The 23,314-nt window shown below is 45.8% G+C and overlaps 2 protein-coding genes across 6 annotated transcripts in view; both read right to left on the minus strand.

Annotated features, from left to right (window-relative positions):
* CAMKK2 (calcium/calmodulin dependent protein kinase kinase 2) overlaps positions 1 to 10,538 on the minus strand; it is a 58,072-nt gene extending 47,534 nt beyond the window's left edge. For 2 of the 5 annotated variants that reach the window (XM_067015044.1, XM_059039572.2), the window contains exon 1: positions 10,455 to 10,538. The gene's annotated coding sequence lies outside the window, so the exon portion shown is untranslated. Of the gene's footprint in view, positions 1 to 6,219; positions 6,428 to 9,707; positions 9,791 to 10,454 lie in introns of those variants that run through there. The other 3 variants (XM_067015045.1, XM_059039573.2, XM_067015043.1) reach the window with 3 other exon arrangements.
* A 6,258-nt stretch (positions 10,539 to 16,796) lies between these two features.
* The window catches only part of ANAPC5 (anaphase promoting complex subunit 5), a 42,135-nt gene continuing 35,617 nt past the window's right edge, over positions 16,797 to 23,314 (minus strand). Inside the window, exons 14-17 of the mRNA XM_059039553.2 lie at positions 23,162 to 23,269; positions 22,931 to 23,078; positions 17,530 to 17,692; positions 16,797 to 17,132 (exon numbers count right to left, since the gene is read on the minus strand). Coding sequence (XP_058895536.1) covers positions 16,921 to 17,132; positions 17,530 to 17,692; positions 22,931 to 23,078; positions 23,162 to 23,269 — 631 coding nt within the window. The 3' untranslated portion in view covers positions 16,797 to 16,920. The remainder of the gene's footprint in view (positions 17,133 to 17,529; positions 17,693 to 22,930; positions 23,079 to 23,161; positions 23,270 to 23,314) is intronic.

The raw sequence follows: 23,314 nt of genomic DNA on the forward strand, positions 1-23,314 counted from the left end.
AACCAGGATGAGATAAAAAAGAACAACATAGGGACCCAGGGGAGATCTGAATGGGAGGGGGTGAGTCAAAGAAGGCCTCCCTTGGGGAAATTATATTTAGGCTGAGACCTACAGGGTGAGTAGGTGCTAAGGGGGCGGGAACCTGCTCCAGGAGGAGGAAACACATTCTGAGAAGGCCTCGCAGCAGGAAAGCGGTGGGAGAGTGGAGAGAACAGAAAGAAGACTCCTGGGGTTGAATGAGGTTGGGAAGGGGGTGAGGGTGGATGCACACGCTGGAGGTGCCAGAGCACAGGAGCTTTGTAGGAAGCTGATGAGAGCAGGAGGGGTGTCCCAGGCAAAGCCACAGGGACCCCACTCGGCACCTGTTATGGGTGGTGGAACTGTGACCCCCCCAGAAAGATATGCTGGAGTCCTAATGCAATATGACTGGTGTCCTTATAAAAAGGGGGAAATCTGGACAGACCCGCACACAGGGAGAACACCATGACAACGTGAAGGCAGAGGTTGGGGTCCTGCACCTACAAGCCAAGGAACGCCAGATTGCCAGCGGCCATCAGACGCCAGGAGACAGACATGGACCAGATTCTCCTTCATGACCCTTGGAAGAAACCAACCCTACCAACACCTTGGTCTCGGACTTCTGGCCTCCAGAACTGTGAGATAATACATTTCTGGGGTTTAAGCTGCCCAGTTAGCAGTACTTTGTCAAGGCAATCCTAGCAAACTAACACAGCTCCCCTCCCAACCACAGAAGCCTGCTGCCCTAGGGGCCACGGATTAAGAGGGTGTTTCCCAATACTTAAGTGGGAGACCTGGGAGGCTCAGCTGTACAGCCGATGCAGCGGTGAGGCTTGACACCAGCTGGAATATTCCAGACTCGGGGCCTTGGCCCAAACAAGCAGTCGTATCAGATTCAGTGACACAGACTATTACAACTGTCTTTCTTTGCATATTCTTTAGTTTAGAGGCACTGAAACTGATTGTCTCCCCAGAGACAAGGGTCCTTCCTTGGCAGAGGGCATGAGGGATAGTGCTGGCTTTATTTTATCTATCTCTCTGTCTATGCCACACCGCAAGGCTTGCAGGACCTTAGTTCCCCAACCAGGGATTGAACCCAGGCCCTCAGCAGTGAAAGCGCCAAGTCCTAACCACTGGACCGCCAGGGAACTCTGATAAGGCTGGCTTTAGTGTGCACAGGCCCCATCCCATCACAGTTCCTGGAGCAAAAAGTCCCTATCGCGTGACATCTGGCCACCAATGTATTTTGCTTGGCCTACACTGTATTTAAAACTATTTGAATGAGATGCCAACGCTTTAGAGCCAGGAGAGTTCAGATAAAAATCAAAATTTCCAGAGTCTCTTGAAGAACTGGACACTGATAGCACTGGACCTGTATTCACTCCTGGCAACAACTCCCTGAAGCTTTGGACAGGACATATGCTCACCGGCATACCACAGTCCTCACTGCTTCCCCTCATCTCCCCAACGCCAAGGACAGGCTGAGTGCCCGATTACATGTCCTTCCCTTTTCTACCTCTCATGACCCGTCTCACCCCTACAGGCCCTACTTTGAGACTCACTGGATATTAGTGCTATAATATCAGTGGTCACCTGTTCCAACAATTTCATTTCACCAACAAGAAAATGAAGGCTCAGAAAGGTTTACTAATTTGTCCAAAGTTATGCAGTGGTGCCAAGTAGAGCTAAAATTGGTCTGAGTTTTTCAGAAAGGGGCTAAAAATTACAGGTACAGCCTTGCAATGTCCACATGTTGTATCTGGAATGAAGTCCAGGCTGAGCCAAAATCTCTAACAAAGGGGAACATCTAGCCCATTCCTCCGGCTCCAACCTGTGTGAGAGGGGAGAGTGTGAAGGCTCAGTGTCTTACAGCATTCAGGAAAGACGTGCATGGGCACAGAGACATCGATTTGACTTAACTTGTGAGAGCCGTGCCTTTGCCTTTTTGTTTACTGCTGGACTCCAGGACCTAGAACTTTCTGGAACACTGCCGGCACTCAATAAATATTGGCTAGAGGTCATTGTTTATTTCATTCATCCCAAGGCCACTCAGAAGGTCAGACGCTTTCTTTAGCTGGCCTAGACTCTATGTTCCTTTAGTCTGATAACAGCAGCCTGATTTATGTCTGGAATCCTTCCTTCTGTGTGAAAGGTGACTCCATGGAGCTGTCCGTGCCATCAGCTTCAGGGGTTCCACTATGACTCAAATCTGGTTAACTGGGCATTGATTGCTCTGGTCAAGTGATTGTTTCACGAGTAGATGTGTGGGGCTTCTCTGGTGGCGCAGTGGTTAAGAATCTGCCTGCCAGTGCAGGGGACACGGGTTCGAGCCCTGGCCTGGGAAGATCCTACATGCCACGGAGCAACTAAGCCTGTGCACCACAACCACTGAGTCTACACTCTAGAGCCCGTGAGCCACAACTACTGAGCCCGTGTGCCACAACTACTGAAGCCCACACGCCTAGAGCCAGTGCTCTGCAACAAGGGAAGCGACCGCAATGAGAAGCTTGCGCATGGCAACGAAGAGTAACCTTCCCTCGCCACAACCAGAGAAAAGCCCACATGCAGCAACGAAGACCCAACGCAGCCAAAGAGAAAATAAATAAATTTACTTAAAAAAAAGAAGAGAGTAGACGTGTGACCTAAGTCAGTCTACTAAGTTTTATTCTAGAATTTTGTTAAGTATTAAGAATGTATCTTTCTGTGGAACATAGAGCAATGAAGATGTACTTCTAGAGTTACCAGGGGCTTGGGAGAACCCTGCCTTAGAATGAAGTTGACAGAGAGAGAAGAGAGCCAACAGATAGAAAAGAACTAAAACTGGAGACATTGCATGGGCACCTGGATCCAGCCATGCCTGAAGCCCACCTACCCCAGTTTTTTAACTACATGAGCCAATAAATTCCCATTTTTGCTTAAGTTAGTTTGCAGTTGGTTTTCTGTCATTTACAATCAAAGGTCCTAACGGACAGATGACACAGAGCTGATTGACAGAAAAGCTTTTCCACTAAGCTCCCTGCCAGATGATAAGTTCCCTACACCTTAAAGCTCCCAACCAGGCCAAACTGGCAGGCAGCTGCAACTTCCCTGACAGCCTTCACCTTGATGGTCTGGCAGAAACAAGAACTTCCAAACTCCTTTTTAATTTCTTTCTCTTTTTTAATTTTAAAGGAAAAAAAATCAAAAACAGGGAAGGAAAGGGCTTAAGAATAGGATGAAATGAAGGGAAGAAACTGACTAGTACTTTTAACACAAGAATCACATCACTACAGTGGCAGCCATAGTAGTTGTAGATACAGTAACAGTGATGACTAGTCCTCTTTATTGCTGGCCAAGTGCCAGGTGCTATTCTAAGCACCTTGCATGTATCACCTCATTTAACCATCACAATAAACTTATGAGTTAGTTACTATTATCATGATCTCACCAATGAGGAAGCTGAGGCACACAGAGTCTGAGTGACTTGCCCCAAACCACACAGCAACTTGGGAGGGCACAGGTGTGAAATCAAAGGCTCCTAGAAAGGGGGGCACATCGTGATCAGGGGTACAGCCCTTCTCCTTAGCTGGTGACCTTGAGGATAACAATACCTACCTCACCTACCACACAGGCCCCTGCACACAGCAAATGCTCCCTAAACAGAAGCTGTTGCCAAGAAAGCACTTCAACGGCTATCAAGTTCAAGCCCCTCAATTGGCTTTAATTTATATTAAAATAAAATTTGTTTCTAATCACAACCTGCCAACTTAACTCTTTTCATCTTCCCTTCTAATTCTTATCCATACGCATCACTTTCTACAAAATTAAAAGCAAAGTGTGCATATAATTTCACATCCTTGCTTATTTGTGTCACAAGAATTTTGCACACACTCTCACAGCTTTCATAATCAACGCACTAGGGCTCCAGAAGGAGTGGCTGAGACCCAGGGAGGTGAGATGACCTCTCCCAGGCAGCCCAGCAGGTTCTCGGCTAGGCCAGGGCATGAACCCTGACCCCTGCAATGTCCCCTTCGGCCCTGGATGCTGGCAGAGCAAGAAGTTCCACTGCCTTAAGAGTTCCTAGGCAGCTACTGTTGGGTCAATAATGAAGTATCATGGAGAAGCGGCCCCCATCACTCACCCGGTACCTAAAGCCAGGTGTGCACAGGAGGCCCCTGCCTTGAAGAGCCAGTAAGTGTGAATGGGTGAGTGTGGGTGTGGATGTTGGGGGTATTTAGAAAAGGGAGGTGGGGACCATCATACTTCCTTCCTCTTCTCCTACTGAATCCCTCCCAGTCTTTCACTGAACCTAAGGAAGAATCTGGGAAACAACTGAAATTTCAATTTTTAATGAAAAGAAAAAGACTTTGACTCCAACATTCTGTAGCTTGACAAATCAGAAAGGGAGGGGGCTGGCTGGGAATCCACAGGCACCCGGGCCTTGCCCACTCACAGCTCTTCTCCTCCTTCTTCCCTGCTGTTTGGAGGTGATGCTAAATCTAGCTCCTCCCTCCCCAGCCTCCAGCACAAAGCAACCCCAGGCAGGGCCAAAGAGGGCCCGGGAGCTGGCTCTCAGGGTCTAACCCTGTCCCCAACCCCGGCAAAATCGCAAAGTAGCTTTAAAAACCCATGAGGGAGGTGTCCTTTCCTCCACACCCTGCCCACCACTCAAACCACTGGTTCCCCATTTAAACTTCTCCAGCAGAGGCTTATCTCAGCCACCTCCCACAATGTCCCTTCCCCACCCACTCCCACTCACTTCCTACCTCATGCCCAGGCAGAGGCGCAAGACCTTGACCTCTCCCCACCCCCACCCCCCACCCCCGTTTCCTTGGGGGACCATCAGTCGCTCCTCTCCAGGTTGGAATTAGCATTTTTATCTCTGCAACAGCCATCTCTCAACTATTTACAGAAGCCAACGGGATAAAAAGGGACAACATAAAAATAGTTGCTCAGCAGCTTTCAGGATGGGGTGAGGGTAAGGGCACAACAGACTCTTCCAATGTTCTTTCTCTCCTTTTCAAAAGGGAAAAATGCTAGAATTGTCCATCTTTTCCAAAGCGATCCCCAACAGTTCCAAACCCCTCACCCGGGAGCTCCTTAGGGACCAGGACCAAGTCCCAGTGTTCCTCGGTTCCCAGGGCAGGGCTTGTCACCAGCCCCTCCCAAAAGTGTGGGTTCAGTGAAAGATCATCAGGGTTCCAGAGCCAGTGGCCTGCTCTGTCCCATTTCCATCACCTCCTTGTTCTCCTTCCAGCCATCCAAAACCATGAGCCAGTCAAAAACAAAACAAAACAAAACTTTGGGTTTTTTCTCTATCCTTAAAATGGTTCATAATTGAGGGGGAAAATTCAGCAGCAACACTACGCACATGACTGAAACTGAAAACACTGGCAGCTAAAATAATTCCTTCACCATTTTGGTCACTCGCACGCCCCAGCAGGGAATGCCAGAGCCAGAGGTCTTCTCTATGAAGTCTAACAGCGCTCACCTCCTTTTAAATATGCCCCTCTTTTTGGTTTTATCAGGGAAGAAAAAATAATCATTCAAAATCTTATTTTCCTGAGAGCACAAGCATTTGGAAATTATTTCCACCCCATAACCTCCTGGAGAATGTGGATTCCACTCCATGAGAAAGTGGGCATCGTTTGGCATCATAAGGAGGTGGAGGGAGACATGAGAGCTCAGGATTAGAAGGTATGTCAGGAAACTATACAGATCTCAGGGGACCTGGGCCTTGATTTTCTCAGCTGTAAAATGAAGCTGCAGCCACCTACCTAAAGAGCAGCTGTAGAGTCAATCTTCTATAAAAGTGCCCAGCACACAACATGGCTCACAGGCGACACTCTCTGTAAAAAGACCGTGTTCTCCCTTCCTCCCTGCCCTACATTTTTCCCAGCCGTCAAATGGGAGGGGTTGAGGGGCTGGAATTTTCTAGACTTCCTCCTAGTTCAGTTTTCACGCTGCTCCATTTCCACGTCCTTGGTGGGCATTCCTGGCAAAGCTATCAGGAGACTGAGTTGACTCCATGCCTGGCCACAGGGTTCAAGCAGCAACTGTCTGGCGAGGGCTCCTCTACTTTATGGATTTACTTTCCTGGAAAAACGTCTCACAAAACATATACCAATAAAATCACAGGGGACCTACATTTAACAAATCATGACCGAAAAGAATGAAACTGAATGAAATCCAGGCTCTCCCTGAAAATCACACTTGTAATACCTGTGAGGTGATCTGGGAGGCGATGGGTAAGACGGAAGCTAGGATTCTCGTGGAGGAGCAGGTGGCAGTGGCGTTAAGGGATTCTCGAAAGCCTTGTTCCAGGAAGCTCGTCTCCAACTGATTTTGGAGAACCTTCCTTCCATCACCCTCTCCCTGCAAATTCAGTGACAACACAGTGTTTTGTGCCCAGAGGTTTATTAGTTAGGGGCTGTGGAGACAAAAGAATGGCCAAAGTGGCCTTAAGAAGCTCTTATGGCAGAAACAACCTAAATGTCCATCAAAAGATGAATGGATAAGCAAAATGTGGTATATCCATACATGGGAATATTATTCGGTCATAGAAAGGAAGCACGGATATATTCTACAACATGGGTGAACCTTGAAAATATGATGCTCAATGAAAGCCAGACACAAAAGGTCACATATTGCTAACAGGTCAGTAAAGTTGTAACAAGCACAGCCTGAAAGAAAAGTCAGTTCCAAAAGGGAAATGCAGGGCTTCCCCGGTGGTGCAGTAGTTGAGAGTCCGCCTGCCGATGCAGGGGACGCGGGTTCGTGACCCGGTCCGGGAAGATCCCACATGCCGCAGAGCGGCTGGGCCCGTGAGCCACGGCCGCTGAGCCTGCACGTCCGGAGCCTGTGCTCCGCAACGGGAGAGGCCACAACAGTGAGAGGCCCGCGTAACGGGGGGGAAAAAAAAAAAAAAAAAAAAAACACTGTTCAAAAGGGAAATGCAATTTCCTCAGTCTTCCAGGAAAGAAGGCACTGAGGTGAGGCTGAAGGCCACTGCAGCACCATGGGGCCAGTGAACCCCACATCCGGGCTCTCAAACCCAGTCCAAAGAGGAGGAGCTACTGGGAAAGTAAAACATCTGCGAAAAATAGCAAAACAAGGCCCTCTGACCAGAAGGAAAATATGAAATAGCATTTGCCCGAAATCTCCAGGATCAGGAAAGGAAATGGGGAATCATATGCTTCCCACAACCACCAGAAGAAGGCATGTTGTGGAGGTCACAAGTGATCCTGAATGAGCTATTTAGCTTCTCCAAGCCCTTCCATAAAATGGGCTCATGATGGGGTATGGGTGATTCTGAGGCCCACGTTAAAATCTGAGCCCAAGAGCCTTGAAAACAGGCTTGGCCTGGCCCTCCCGCCCATCCCTTCCTTCTGAGAGGGGTGCTTCCCCACCCACCAGCCCATCTTGGATGCAGTTCTCAAGGAGGGCATTCCAGGTCACTCCAGAAAGTTCCCTCTGCTAGGTCATCCCGTCCTAGTCCCTTCCCCTCCTACTCCCATCCAATCTCCACTTTTCAGCCAATCCTTTAAAATTCAGTACAAATGATACCTCCTTCAGGAAGCCTCCTGGATTCACACCTGCCAGAAGGGATTTCTCCAGAACCCCCACTGCCCTTTGCTTCCTCACTCCCACAGCACTTATTCCTCCTGGTATTTCTCAACAGGAGCACTGGTGGCATTTAGGGCAGGGCAATTCTTCACGCCTGCTGTGAATCTGGCCTGCTTGCAGGATATGTGGCATCCCCAGCTCCCGCCTACCAAAAGTCAGGAGTGCTCAGCGTCATTTTGACAACCGAAATTCACCCCACACTTCTCCAAACGCTCACCAAGAAGGTGGAACCACCCCTGATGAGAACTACTGCATAGTTATTAGTGAATATATTTGTCTACCAGCCCACTTAACAACCTGGAAACACACACCCAAGTCGATCAGCCAGCACCACCATGGCTCCTTAGGTTGTTTTAGCAAACATTTGTGGGCTCCCCAAGAACCTGAGGGCAGCCTTGCAAAGGCTTCTGCTCTAAAACAGGTGGAAAAGTGCAAAGGCTTTAAGACCTGACATGACTGGGTTGGCTGTGTGACCCTGGACAAGTAACTTAACCTCTCTGAGTCTTTCTATAAAATGGGCTAACTCCTAGCAATATGGCAGGATTGTTTTTAGCCTCAATTTCCTCATTTCTCCGATGGAGATAAAAATCTCTGTGTCACAGGATTTTGGTAGGCAGTAAATGGGATAATGCCTGCAACACATAGCACAATATCTAACACACAGTAAGAACTCAATAAATGTTAGTTATGAACATTATTATTATTATCCAAGTTAGGGGCTCATCAAATGATGGCTATTACTTTTTATTCCAAAAACACATTGTGTGCTTTCCCTACAAATGGCTGCTTTATATACAGGAAGAGTTTCGGATCAGCAATCTGGAAAGAAGTTACAGGGCCCACCATGAAGCTGCATTTTGCATAGCATGCACACTGTTTATTCTTAAAGTGTATGTTTTTGTGAGGTGGTTGGGGGGGGGGCTACCTCCCCCAAAGGCCTACCCTTGCTGCTGCCCCTGCCTCCCCCTAGGAACAAGGCTATCTTACTCTCTCTCCTGGGGGCAGAGCCAGGGGAGGAGGAGTGGTAAATGACAGCAAAGCTCTAAGGCACAAGAAGTTTCTATCTCTAGGACTGTGGGACTTCCAGCCTGAGGAAGGTAAAAGTTGCCTCTAAGGAGGTGGGCACTGCACGACCACCCCAGGCCAGCGTGCCCCTCTTGTTGATGGCACTGAGATCCCCGCCGCCCAAGCACTTCCCTCTGCTCCAGCCTTCGCGGGGAGATAGGAGGGGCTTCGGTGCAACCTCTTCAGCGCCAAGTGAGAGCTGCAGGGCCGATGGCAGAGCTGTGAAAACACCCCGCTTCCCAAACTGGTCAGGGCAGTGGGTGGAGAAGCCAGGAAAAGCTCAAGGCTGGAACCCCAGGCACCAAGACCCAACGCTGAGCGGGGCCGGGCCCAGCATCCCCGCGAGCCCAAGAGTCAGGCGGAGGGTGCCGGTGAAGGCAGCTCTCCGCGTCCACAGTAGGCAGCGGCCCCGAGGTGAATTTAGGTCAAAAGGACCAAGCCTGTGAGGTTCCGGCTGAGAGAAGGGGGCGGGGGCAGAGGGCCGACTGAGGCGAGGCTAAGGGACCCCGGTCCCACAGCTGCTGGTCTAGGGTCCTGCCGCCAGGTGTCCAACCCACCACGGCCCAGGTGCCCACAAGACAAGAGGGGAGCGGGGACGGGGGTGCGCAAAGTCCGTCGGCCCGCTCCTCGCCTGCGCGCCCTAGCTTTCCCCACCTGTCAAACGCGAGGGGGTGGGCCTAGGCCGCCTCCAAGATCCTTGACTGCCCCGGCCCCCGGTGACAATGGTTCCAAACTCCGGGACCGCCCCTGCCACCCCGGGCCGGGCGCGACCCAGCCGAGGGGGCCACCCCCAGGCCCCCGGTGCCCCGAGGACGCGGGGGAAGGGGCGCCGGGGGCCGCGTCCCCACGTGGCAGGGCGTGGGGCGGCGCACGTGGGGTCCCCTAGGTGTTGGGAACCTGGAGCCGGCCTCAGGGCTTTGTCTGCAATCCTGGCCGTGGTTCCGCACCCTGAGGGGCCGAGGGCGCCGGGGCTGCAGCGGCTGCGTCCCCCGCCCGCGGCCCAGCTCCCGCCAGCTCACCTGGGCTCCACGCCGCCGCCGCCGCCGCCGCCGCCTCCCGCGCTCTGCGCCCCCGGCTCGGCTCCGCTGGGCTCGGCGCGGCCGCGCGCTCCTCTCCGCGGCCCCGGCGGGCGCGCGGGGGGCGGGGGCGGGAGGGGCCTCGGGGTCCGGGCTCCGGCGCGACGCTGCCGCGGGCTGCGCAAAGATTGGCTGCTGCCGCTGGGAAACCCGGCACGGAGCCGCCCGCGCTCGCCGCGCGCCCCCGAGGGCGCGGCCCCGCGCCGGGGAGGGGCGGGGAGGGGAGGGAGGCGGGAGCGGCGGAGACGAAAGTAGCGGCGCGGCGGAGGGAAGGGAGAAGAAACGAGAGGAGGCGGAGGGGAGGGAAGTGAGGCCGGAACGGGAGCGGGGTCGGAAGAGGTCGCCGACCCGCGAGGAGGACGGAGACCTTGCCGGGGCGCAGGAGCGCGGCTGGCTGCGCTGTAACTTTGGCCCCGCCCGCGGCGTCACCTGCCCGGGTTCTCCCCGCAGCGGCCGGGGCACCCTTGGGCAGGCCGGACGCGCCGGCTGCGCTCGCTTTGTTTAGTCAAATGCAGGGACTGCAGGGCGGCGTCTGAGCTGCGGGAAGTTCCCCAAGCCTGCGAGTCACCCGGGGCCCCGCCTCGAGGCTCGGCTCCCGTCTCCTGGCTGCTGCCCCTGCACCAGGCGCCCGGCGGTGGATGCGGCCTGGATTTTGGGTCACCACCCATTCGCGGAAACCCCCTTACGCACCTGCCTCCCCGTAGACCAATGTTTGGGGCTCGCCCTAAAGGCTGGGAACTGTGTTCCTTTCCTACCCAGCCTCCACCCGGATGTACCAAACTACAGGAAACCCAGTGAAGTTCTGGCTTTCCTGACGACTACTTAGATGCTTTTTGTGACATACATCATATTCTTCCCAAACATTCTACCCCTTTGCCGCCCTACTTTGCTGGAGCCCTTAGAGTGTGTTTAGTGTCCCAGCTGGGTAACAGCACTCGGAGGAGGGGCGAAAGAAGACCTCACAAGGGCTGCCTGACGCCGCAGTCCTTGGGTGGTTGCAAAGCTCAGTCCTGAGTCAAGGGCCAAATTAATTAAAGGTTCAAAGTCCCTTTCATGCTGCAGGGGCGCTCACAAGCAATTCAGAGTGTTCCGCTAAGATGACCGCCCCTTCTGATGTTTTTCAACATGCAAGCATGTGTTGGTAATAGTAAAAACCTGGGAACAACTGTCTTAAATGTTCATCAGGGGAATGGATCAATGAAACGTGTTATAGCCATTTGATGGGATATGATGCAATAGTTTAAGTGAATGCATCGTATCTGTTTGTACAGACATGGGGAGAGCCCAAAACAAAATGCTGAGTAAAAGAGTAAGTTGCAGAATACAGTTTATACTGTTCACAGACCAAAGCTTACATACAAGCGTTTTGAAAGTCAAAGGGGATGAGTGCAATTGACAGTCTGCCACAAAGAGAAGGAAGAATAGAGATGCGGAGCATAAGGAATGTTGTAAAGTTTTATGCCTTTTACTGGTAAATGGATTTGAAGCAAACGGCACAAGGTTAATTAACAACAGTCAATTCTGACTAGTAGATGCATAGTTCTGTATTTTTCTATATTTTTCTATTTTCTCCAAAAAATATATTTTGGGGGGCTGATGGGGAGCATTTTGAACAGGTCTGACTCTGTGACAGGGGTCGGCTAACTTTTTCTGTAAAGGGCCAGATAGTAAAAATTTTAGGCTTTGCAAGCCATACTGTCTCTGTTGCAGCTACTCAACTCTGCCATTCTAGCAGCCATAGACAAAAATAAGTGAAGGGGCATGGCTGTGTTCCAATAAATATTTACAGACACTGAAAGTTGAATTTCATGTAATTCTCACGTCACAAAATATTATTTTGATTTTTCTTCAACCATTTTAAAATGTATAAACCATTGTTAGCTAGTGGGCCATATAAAAATAGGTGGCCTGCCAGACTCAGCCCCTGGGCAAAAGTCTGGCAACCCCTGCTTTAAAGAAACCAGAATGGATACTGATCTTTTCCTGTTGCTTATTAAAATGTGAAAGTCTATATGCTTACATTGTTACTAAATTGCCTGTTTTATTAGAACACTGTAGCTAACACAGGCAAACACTTAGATATATTGATACCTACAGCTATGTAAAGAAGCCAGTTATGTGAGAAAGGTAAGAAAGTGTCCATTCAAATGCAAACTCAAGCCCAAGACCCACTTCTGTCTGGAAGAATTTCCTGAAATGCTGTGACTAGGTCCTCCTTGACCTCTCCCCTCTCTGAGCTCCTACAGCAAGGACTCTTCCACTTATTTGATCCTCAGCCACCGTGTCTTCTTTAGTCTTTACTTTTTACTCCTGCACTGACTTGCCAGTAGAGTTATTCATTCCTGGAATACAGAGGGATACCACACTGAAACATTTGTTTACCTTCAACACTGCACTAGAAAGCGGTGACTTTGGAGTCAGACCTAACTGAAATCCCCAGCTTTGCTAGTTACCAGGTCTGTAAGCCTTGGATGAGCGACTTTGGGCTCATCAGCTGTCAAATGGGGATAAAAACCTAGCTCACAGGCTCGGCTTGAGGTTAAATGCAATACTGTGTGTAGGGTCCATTGATGGATAAATGGATAAAGAAGATGTATTTATACACAATGGAATACTAGTTGGCCATAAAAAGAATGAAATCTTGCATTTGCAACAATGTGGTTGGAAGGTGTTATGAAGGTATTATGTTAAATGAAATAAATCAGAGGGTGAAAGACAGAAACTATAGGATTTCACTCATATATATCTAAAAAACAGAAAAACAAAACAAAACTCATAGACACAGAGAACACACCGGTGGTTTACCAGAGGGGAAGGGGACTGGCGGTGGAGGAGATGAGTAAAGGGGACCAAGTGTACGGTGATGAACGGTGACTAGACGTTTGGTGATGATTACAGTGGAATGCATACAGACGTCAAATCATAATGCTGTACACCTGAAACATGATGTTACATAACAATGTTACCCTCAAAAACAAAAGATAATACTTCAGTGCTGGCACTTAAGCACTCAAAGGTGCTAACTATTAATATACTTAGCACAGAGCTAAAAACCCCATCAATCATGTGCCTTTCTTATTAAAGTGAATTGGGGGCTTCCCTGGTGGCGCAGTGGTTGGGAGTCCGCCTGCCGATGCGGGGATCACGGGTTCGTGCCCCGGTCCGGGAAGATCCCACGTGCTGCGGAGCGGCTGGGCCCGTGAGCCGTGGCCGCTGAGGCTGCGCGTCCGGAGCCTGTGCTCCGCAACGGGAGAGGCCACGACAGTGACAGGCCCGCGTACCACAAAAAAAAAAAAAAAAAAAAAAGTGAACTGGAACAAAGCCGAGAAAGCACAATTGCCTGTCACTGACATTCAGCCCCTCTTAACATAGGACTTGTCCCACTCAAGGGAACCGTTTTCTTCTTAGAGATATGAAAATAAGAATTGGCTTTGCTTTTTGAGTTTCTCTCCTCCAAGAACACCAGAAAAACCTATTCTAGGCAAACAGCTCTTGTTCTCTTGACAACACAGATTGCCAAGAAAATAAGTAAACAAAGCATCTGAATCTTATTTTTAAGAAAACTTGGATAGCACAAGGGTGGGGGCGGGATGAAAAGCAAGACTTTCAAATTATCTCGCCCACTAGCATGGCATCGTAAACTCCTGCCAAGACTCTGTCTTTTCCTTTCTGAACTGTTCTGTGTTCTACTCACGTTGTCCACTGGAATGTTCCACCTCCCAAATCTTGAACACCCGGATAGAGACAGCAGGATTAATCACACCAATGTAACTTATTCGTTGAATTCTTTCCCACTCAACAGGAGAGTAGAAAAATGCTGGGATAAAAAAAGAGAAAGAAAAAAGAAAAGAAAGAAAGAAAAAGAAAGAAAGAAAGGAAGGAAGGAAGGAAGGAAGGAAGGAAGGAAGGAAGGAAGGAAGGAAGGAAGGAAGGAAAAGAAAGAGAAAGAAAGAAGGAAGGAAGAAAGGAGAGAGGGAAGGAGGGAAGGAAAGGAAGGAAGGAAGGAAGAAGACCCTGAGAAGTTTCTTGTTTCTCCTCAACAGGCAGTGAGATTAATATGTTTGTTGGTCCCAAACATAAACAGCAGCATAAAAGAAGTCAGCAGGAGCACAGATGAAGTTCTTCATTTGCCTTCGCTGTATTATGAGGAAGAAAAAAATCAGTGTGACCACCCCAAAATGACAAAATTTAAAACACTCTAAACAAGTAGAAGTGTTCAAGATACACAGGTGAACACAAAGGCAGCCTGGTGATGAGAGAAAGAATGTGGGTTGAGGAAGCTGTCACACCTGCACTGAATCCTGACTGGTCCTCCCTGCTGAGGGGGCTGGGTCAGGCCACGTCTCTGGGCCTAAGTTTCCTCAACTGTAAAATGGCATTTGGCTTACAGGCATTAGAAATGGTATTGATATGTGTGAAAGTACCTGGCCCAGTGTCTGGCCTATCCTGGGCACTAGATAAATGACAACTGATTTTGTCAATTATATATTCAACAAACGAAAAGAATGTTCCCCCTAAAGTACTTTTGAAAACTCTGGGAGCAGACAGCTCTAGGGTAATGTACCAGCAAGGTTGGATTTCCAGCCCTGCAACCTACTAACAGTGTGTGAGCTTGGGTTGTGAGTGACTTAACCTCCTTATGCCTCATTTTCTGTCTGTTAAATGGGATTATTGCTATCGCCTGCCTCTGAGGACTGTTATGAAGATTAAATGTGTTAATATTTAATGAAAATAATGTAACACTCTGTAAGTGTTAAGCTGTTTGTTCCCACCTGCCCCAGGACTGGAAACACTCAATACCAAACCCGCTGGGGAGAGTTTCCACCGCGCCAAGCCACTGGCATGGGTCATGACCCCACTCCTCTCTTCCCCTTTGAGGATCTATCCTCGGGTCTCTGGTATAGACCCAAATGCCCATTGGTTATTTACTGTTAGTTCCCTCCTCACCAAACCCCTTCTCCATTTAACCAAATCATTGATTCTTATACCCCTACATTAAACCACCCATAATTACACTGTGCTGATTCTTCCTTCTCCCACCAAATGCTCCACCAGGAAAAAAGCTAATTAGCTACAATCCAGAGAGTTATGAGTTTTTGGGTCACTCTGATGTTTCCAACTTTCCAATTAACCCACTATTCCTTCCTGAAGAAGCCAGGTTCCAGCCAACAAATCTGTCACAGATGGCAGGGAGCCTCAGACTCTTTATATTAGCTTTGGATGCAGGCCGGGCAGGGTGAATGTGGAGCAGGCTGGGAGCAGAGTCGGGCAGGAGACTTCACGGGCACGCCAACTGCGCAGTCAAACAGGGCTGCGTGTTTAGAAGGGCCCCGTACCTGGTTTAACGCTCCACTTAATACAGGCCTCGGGACTTCCCTGGTGGCGCAGTGGTTAAGAATCTGCCTGCCAATGCAGGGGACACAGGTTCGAGCCCTGGTCCGGGAAGATCCCACATGACGGGGAGCAACTAAGCCCATGCACCACAACTACTGAGCCTGCGCTCTACAGTCCGCAAGCCACAACTACTGAGCCCACGTGCCACAACTACTGAAGCCCGTGCGCCTAGAGCCTGTGCTCTGCCACAGAAGAAGCCACAGCAACGAGAAGCCCACACACCGTAACGAAGAGTAGCCCCCACTACTCCACTCGCCCGCACCTAGAGGAAGCCCGCATGCAGCAACAAAGACCTGACACAGCCAAAAATAAATAAATTAAATTTTTTAAAAATTTTATATATATATATAGATAGATAGATAGATATAGGCCTTGTAATTTTACTTTGCACCAGGCCCCACAAATTATGTAGCTGGTCCTGGTCAGGTGTGATGAGGTCTAGTTTTTATGTCACCCTATCTCTTGAACTTTCTTACGCTGAGGCCAGAGTAAGATCACTTCTTAGACTGGAAGGAGCTTAAGTACATTGACCAAAAATGACATCAGATTAGAGAATATATGGGAAGAATCGAAAGAAACTGGTTAATAATGGTTACTTCCTGGGAGGAAGAATTACATCTTACTATACAGCCTTTAACAATATTTAATTTTTACCATCTACATATATAACCGTTCAAATAAATTTAAGGAAAGATTTTGAAACATCAACATACTAATTAGTGTCTCTATCTCCACACTGAGTCTCTTATTTTCAGAGCAGCTGTCTTTGGCCAGCAAATGCACCCTAATGAGTGGGAGTTGTTTTACACTGTTTCGAAGAGCTCTGGGGATAAATTATTTCCCACCCGAAGGTTTAAATTTAACAGAGAAAGAGCCACTGATAGAAGCTGCAAAATTTGGTTGGTTCCTTGTTGCCGTTTTGGATTTGAAACACGGGCATTTTTCTGTGAGCACTGAAGGGTAAGATAAATATACAAACAGAGCAATAACTGGCTTCTGCTTAACTGCAGGATTGAGATATGTACATTAGTGTATATTTGACTGATAGCATCCACACACCTCTGAGCTTCAGACCCTTTCTCAACTTATAATCACCTTATTCATGATGAATTCCTTATCATCATCCCTGATTTATTAAGTATAGAAAAAATATACCCATCCAGAAGATATGAGAAAGCCAACACCCAGAAAGTGACTGAAACATGCTTCTTGTCATTGGTCCAAAAACCATAAAAAGATCTTTCCCATCTTAATCTCCAGTCAGGGACTGACATGTGCTTGCAAGTACACACAGACCCAACCCAAGCACCAGTCCAGCAGAACAAAACAGGGGGGCTTCCGAAGGGAAATCCAAGCCTCCGAAAAACCTGCACCAACCCCCTCGAGAGATCTACCAAAACCCGAAAGAGCTCTTGCCTGAGCATAGGTGCAAAATGAATTTACACACTGGTGGAGAGTGTGCACAATTGCTAATAAGATATTGGCAACTTTGCCCAGAGAGAACATAATCTTTAACACTTGCACTAATTTATTAATAAACCAGCCACTTATTAACAAAAAGTTGGTATCCTTTGCTATCAAAAGAAAGAAAAGGGAAAACAAAAAACAAATATGTATATTTTAGCAACAAAATAAGACAAACTAATCAGAATGCAGTTTATTGATAAGACAGATATCAAATACATCATTTATATGGAGGGAGGGAGTATGAACAAGTCCAAAATCATCTACTCTGCACAGTGGTCCAGTGGGGATGTTCTCACTAGAGAAGATTTATCAAGGGCACCCCATGAAAGGGCAGGTCCTGATGCAGCTGCCGGAAGAGCATCGCACACCGGTTCCTCTCCTGGGTCTTCCCCAGGGTGTGGTAGAGTCTGGCCTGGAAGTAAACAACGTCTCTGATCTGCTCTTTGCAGTCGACCTTTGCAAAATAGCTCTTGGCTTCACTGAGGTTCTCAATGGCGGCCTCAAGAACTGGTGGAAAATGGGGAAAATACCACACATACTTAAGTCAATGCTTCACATATAGTTTTCAAAGCTTAATATCTATTTTTATTGATTTAACATGTACCAGAAACTTTTACATTCTACTCTTTGAGAAGAAACAAAAAAACACCACTAAGTCTTTAGTACTGATTTCCAGCCTCACAACTAGTTCTGTAGGGTTAAAATAGCAATTCACTTGCCCTCAACCTTCATGCAAGTATGCAAGTGAAAGCACTTTAAATGCTGCATGAAATTATAACATATATTTGTGAACACTCAAAACTTAAATACTGTCCCAAATTTAATGTCTTTTCTTCTTCTGGGTTCTAAATTTTACAAGTTTTCTGTAATAGTATTACCTAACAATCTTTGTATGGTTTCCTACCTTCTGCTTTCTTCAGTGGCTCATAGGAAGCTGCTGAAGCCACCTGGCACTTGGCCACCAAGAACATGGCACGGCCTTTGTCCAGGACAGCCCCGTCAGCCAAGATGGGCTCGATGGCCATGTGGAGAAGACTTAAGGCCTGTTCTGGGATTCCAAGGATAAGCTGAAAAAGAAACATCATGGCGCTATACACACCCACACCCACTGCCCACTACGGGAAGGGCTTCATTTCTGGCTCTTCTCTTCTGAATGGCAATGTCTGGCTTACTTTCTCCCTGACATGTACTAGCTTTAATGTGCACCACACTCTTAGAAAACATAATGTGTGACAATTGATTTCAGGCTACAATAGATAAAGGAGGGAGTACTTATTTACATTATGGAAAGGTTTCTGTCTTTTTTTTTTTTGGTACGCGGGCCTCTCACTGTTGTGGCCTCTCCCATTGCGGAGCACAGGCTCCGGACGTGCAGGCTCAGCGGCCATGGCTCACGGGCCCAGCCGCTCTGCGGCATGTGGGATCTTCCCGGACCGGGGCACGAACCCGTGTCCCCTGCATCGGCAGGCGGACTCTCAACCACTGCACCACCAGGGAAGCCCGGTTTCTGTCTTTACAAAAATCTTTTACATTGATGATTCAAAAAGGTTGAACTAGCTAGCTGTATAAGAATCACTAGGAGAAAAGGAACCACTTTTTAAAAATTCAAAAATATATAGTAAAATAAACAAGGGTACACTAGAAACATCCATTTAACAGAAAACAAACAGTAATGGAGGAACAAGAAAAGATGTAAGACATATAGAAAAATATAGCAAAATAGAAGTAAATCCTTTCAAATCCATAATTAAATTAAATGGCTAAACTCTTCAATTAAAAGGAAGAGATTGGCAGAACAGATTTTTGCAAACATGATACAACTATATGTTAGCTATAAGAGACTCACTTTAGATTAAAAGACATAAATAGGCTGAAAGTAAAAGGATAGTAAAAAAAGATATTCCATGCAAACAAAAGAGCTGGACTGATTATACTAATATCAGACAAAATAGACTTTAAGTCAAAAACCGTAACAAGAGACAAAGAAGGACATTATATACTGATAAAGGGCCAATTCATCAAGAAGATTCAACAATTATAAACATATATACACCAAACAACAGAACCCCAAAATATATGAAGCAAAAACTGACAGAACTGAAGGGAGAAATCGTTCAACAATAATAGTTTCAGAGTTCAATACTCTACTTTCAATAATGGATAGAAAACTAAACAGAAGAGCAGCAAGGAAATAGAAGACTTGAGCAAGACTATAAACCAACTAGCCCAACAACCTCAGAATACATATTCTCCTCAAATGTACATGGAACATCTCCCAGGATAGACCATATGCTATGCCACAAAATAACACTCATATTTTAAAAGGTTGAAATCATACAAAATATCTTCTCTGACCATGTGAAGTGAAATTAGAAATCAGTAATAGAAAGGAATCTGAAAAATTCACAAATATGTGGAAATTAAACAACACATTCATAAATAATCAGAGCGTCAAAGAAGAAATCACAAGGGAAATTAGAAAATACTTTGAGATGAACAAAAACACAACATAGGGCTTCCCTGGTGGCGCAGTGGTTGAGAGTCCGCCTGCCAATGCAGGGGACGTGGGTTCGTGCCCGGGTCCAGGAAGATCCCACATGCCACGGAGCGGCTGGGCCCGTGAGCCATGGCTGCTGAGCCTGCGCGTCCGGATGATAAGCAAAATAGAGAATAGACAAACAAGTCATTGAAACTAAAACGTAGTTCTTTGAAAAGATCAAGAAAATTAACAAACTGTTAGACTGACCAAGAGAAAAAAAAGCAAAAGACTCAAATGACAAAAGTCAGGAGTCAAGGTGGGGACTTAACTATTAACCTTACAGAAATAAAGAGGATTACATGAGAATACTGTAAACTGTATGCCAACAAATTAGGTAAATTAGATGAATGAACAAATTTCTAGGAAAACACAAACTATCAAGACTGATTCAAGAAGAAACAGAAAATTTGAATAGACCAAGTGAAGAGAATGAATCAATAACCAAAAACACTTCCAACACAGAAAAGCCCAGGACCAAATGGCTTCACTGGTGAATTCTACCAAACATTTAAACAAGAATTAGCACCAATCCCTCTCAAATTCTTCTAAAAATAGAAGAGAATAGTTAATAAAATTTCCTAACTCACTCTGTGAGACCACATTATTATCCTAATACCAAAGCAAAGAATATTACAAGAAAACTATAGACCAATATCCCTTATGAATATAGATGCAAAAATTCCCAACAAATACTGGCAAACCAAACCCAGCAGCATATTAAAAGGATCATAGACTATAACCAAGTAGGATTTATCCCAGGAATGCAACAGTACTTCAACATACAAAAATCAATCAATGTAATATACCATATTAACAGAAAGAAGGAAAAAACCCATATGATCATCTCAACTGATACAGAAAAAGCCTTTGACAAAAATTCAACATCCTGTCATAATAAAAACACTCAACAGACTATGAGTAGAAGGGAACTGCCTCAAAGTAATAATGACGCAGCTATGAAAAACCCACAGCTAACACCATATTTAACAATGAAAGACTAAAAAACTGCCCCCTAAGAAAAGGAGCAAAAACAAGGATGTTAACTCTTGTCACTTCTATTCAACACTGTACTGGAAATTCTGCACAGGGTAGTTAGGCAGAAACAGAAATAAAGGGCATTCAAATTGGAATGGAAGTAGTAAAACTCTATTTGCAGATGACATGAAATTATATATAGAAAACTCTAAAGAATCCTCAAAAACCTCTAACAGGTAATAAGTTCAGCAAAGTTGCAGGACCTAGATCAATATACACTAGCGATGAACAATCCAAAAAATGAAATCAATTTTTAAGATTCTATTTACAATAGCATCAAAAATAATAAACTACTTAGGAATAAATTTAACTAAAAAACTGTAGGAACTGTACACTGAAATCTAGAACACATGGTTGAAAGAAATTAAAGAAGACCTAAAAAAAAAAAAGAAGACCTAAATAAAAGACATCCTGTGTTAATGGATTGGAATAGTGTTAATAATAATAATGTTAAGATGGCAATATTCTCCAAATTGGTCCACAGATTCAACATAATCCCTATCAAAATTCCAAATACCATGTCTGCTGAAAAGGACAAGCTGATTCTAAAATTCATATGGAATTGCAAGAGAACACTGATAGGTAAAACAAACTTGAAAAAGAAAACATAGTTGGAGGACTCTTACTTCCTGATTTCAAACTTACTACAAAGCTACAGTAATCAAAATAGTGTGGTACTAGCATAAGGACAGATATATAGATCAATGGAATAGAATTGAGAGTCCAGAAATAAACCTATATATCCATGATCAACTGATTTTCAACAAGGGAGCCAAGACCATTCAATGGGAAAAGAATAGTCTTTTCAATAAATGATGCTAGGACAACTGAATATCCATATGGGAAAGGGTAAAGCTGGACTCCTACCTCACACCATATACAAAAATTAACTCAAAATGGATGAAAGACCTAAATGTAAGGGCTAAAACTTAGAAGGAAACATAAGTGTAAATCTTCATGATCTTGGATTAGGCAATGGTTTCTTAAGTAGGATACCAAAAGCACAAACAATAAGATTTTTAAAAGGTAAACTTGACTTCATGAAAATAAAAAACTTTCATGCATCAAAGGACACTATCAAGGAAGTGAAAAGACAACCCAGAGAATGGGACAAGATATTTGCAAATCATATATCTGATAAGTGTCTAGCAACCAGAATATATAAAAACTCTTACAACTGAACACTAAAAAGACAACCCAATTTAAAAATGGGTAAAGGACTTGGACATTTCTCCAGGAACATACACAAATGGCCAGTACTCACATGAAAAGATGCTCAATATTATTACTTATTAGGGAAATGCAAATCAAAACCACAATGAGATACAACTTCACACTAATAAAATGGAAAATAACAAGTGCTGGCAAAGATATAGAGAAAGTGGAACCTTCATACATTGCTGGTAAGAATATGAGATGGTATAGCCACAGTGGAAAACAGTTTGGTGGTTCCACAAAAAGTTAAACAAAGAATTATATGACCCAGCAATCCCACTGTTAAGTATACCCAAGAGAAATGAAAACATATATCCAGAAAAAAACTTGTGCATCAATGTTAGGAGCTATTTGTAATAGTCAAAAGGTGGAAACAACCCAAATGTCCATCAGCTTATGAATGGATAAACAAAATGTAGTATGTAGTGTATCCATCCGATGGAACAGTATTCCATTAGAAGGAATCTAGAACTGACTGACACATGCCACAACATGAATGAATCCTGAAAACATTATGCTAAGTGAAGAAGCCAGACACAAAGGCCGCATACTGTATGATCCCATTTATATGAAATATCCAGAATAGGCAAACCCATAGAGACAGAAAATAGATTAGTGGTTTCCAGGGGCTGGAGGGAGGAGGAAATGGAGAGTGACTGCTTTAAAAAAAATGGGTCTGGGGTTTCTATTTGGTGTGATGAAAATATTCTGGAATTAGACAGTGGTGATGTTTGTAAATTAATGTAGATATTCTAAAAGCCACTGAACTGTATACTTTTAAATGGTAAATTTTATGTTATGTGAATTTTATCTTAATTAAGAAAAAAAATCGCTAGGGAAGCTGGTAAGGAAAATAGACTCCTAGGCTCCTCCCCTAGAGATTCTGACTCTGTAGGTTTGAGGCAAGGCCAGATATGCAGATATTTTAAAAATCTCCCCAGTAATGCTGACGCATGGTTTGGGGAACCTCTGCTTTAGTTAGTAAATTCCTCCAGTAAGTTCAAAATTCATTCATCCAATAAATATTTATTAAAAACCTACTACGTGTGGATCCTATTAGGTACCACAGGATATAGCAGGGAAAAAACAGTCCCTTCTCTCATGGTCTTTACATTCTACAGGGGGAGACAGAAAACAAACACGAAATACAATTTAACTTCCAAAGCCTTTCAATGAACACATGACTTCCTCATTTCCTTATTCATTCTCTTGTTAAATCAAGCACAGCTCTGGGGCAGCTAAGTCACTAATATGATGCAAGTGTCCTCAATGAAGAAGCACATCCTCCTCAGTAAATACACGGCTCAGTACAGCCAGCACCACTGGGAGGTGTCAGCTTGCCACCAAGTTCACAACTCCAGACTTCCATGGAAGGCTTGCACAATGAGACTACCTTCCCAGATTTCAATATTAAGAAGCAAAAGCTCATTATTACCCGTTTCAAAACCAAAGAGTAGTAACAGACTCACCAGTTCTTGAGCACAAAAATGTGCTATAAAAACAGAGTTCAGCTTACCTGGGCAAAAGCCAAGTTCAGCACAGTTTCAGAGGCCAAATGCTGCAACCGGTATTCCTTGGAGAGAGCCAGAGCCTGCAGGAGCACAGGCAGCGCGATGGTAGGGGAGGAAGATCGCCAGTACAGCTCTGCCACAGACAGCAGGACGCTGCCCACAAAGAGGAAGACATGTGATGAGAATAACCAGTACAAAATACCACCTAGGTGAGATGCACAAAAGCCCTCCCTTACCTGATCACCATTTCTGTATTCCTGATTTTCTGACAATGAATCAACAATTTTTGTAAAAGCTTGTGCGCCTCTGACATTTGGTTCTGAGCTTGTAGTACAATTGCTTTTCTGACACAGAAACAAAACAAACACAAATGGTTATGTTGATGTTTT

This window comes from Kogia breviceps, chromosome 15 (genome assembly GCF_026419965.1).
Source record: "Kogia breviceps isolate mKogBre1 chromosome 15, mKogBre1 haplotype 1, whole genome shotgun sequence".
NCBI lineage: Eukaryota > Metazoa > Chordata > Mammalia > Artiodactyla > Physeteridae > Kogia > Kogia breviceps.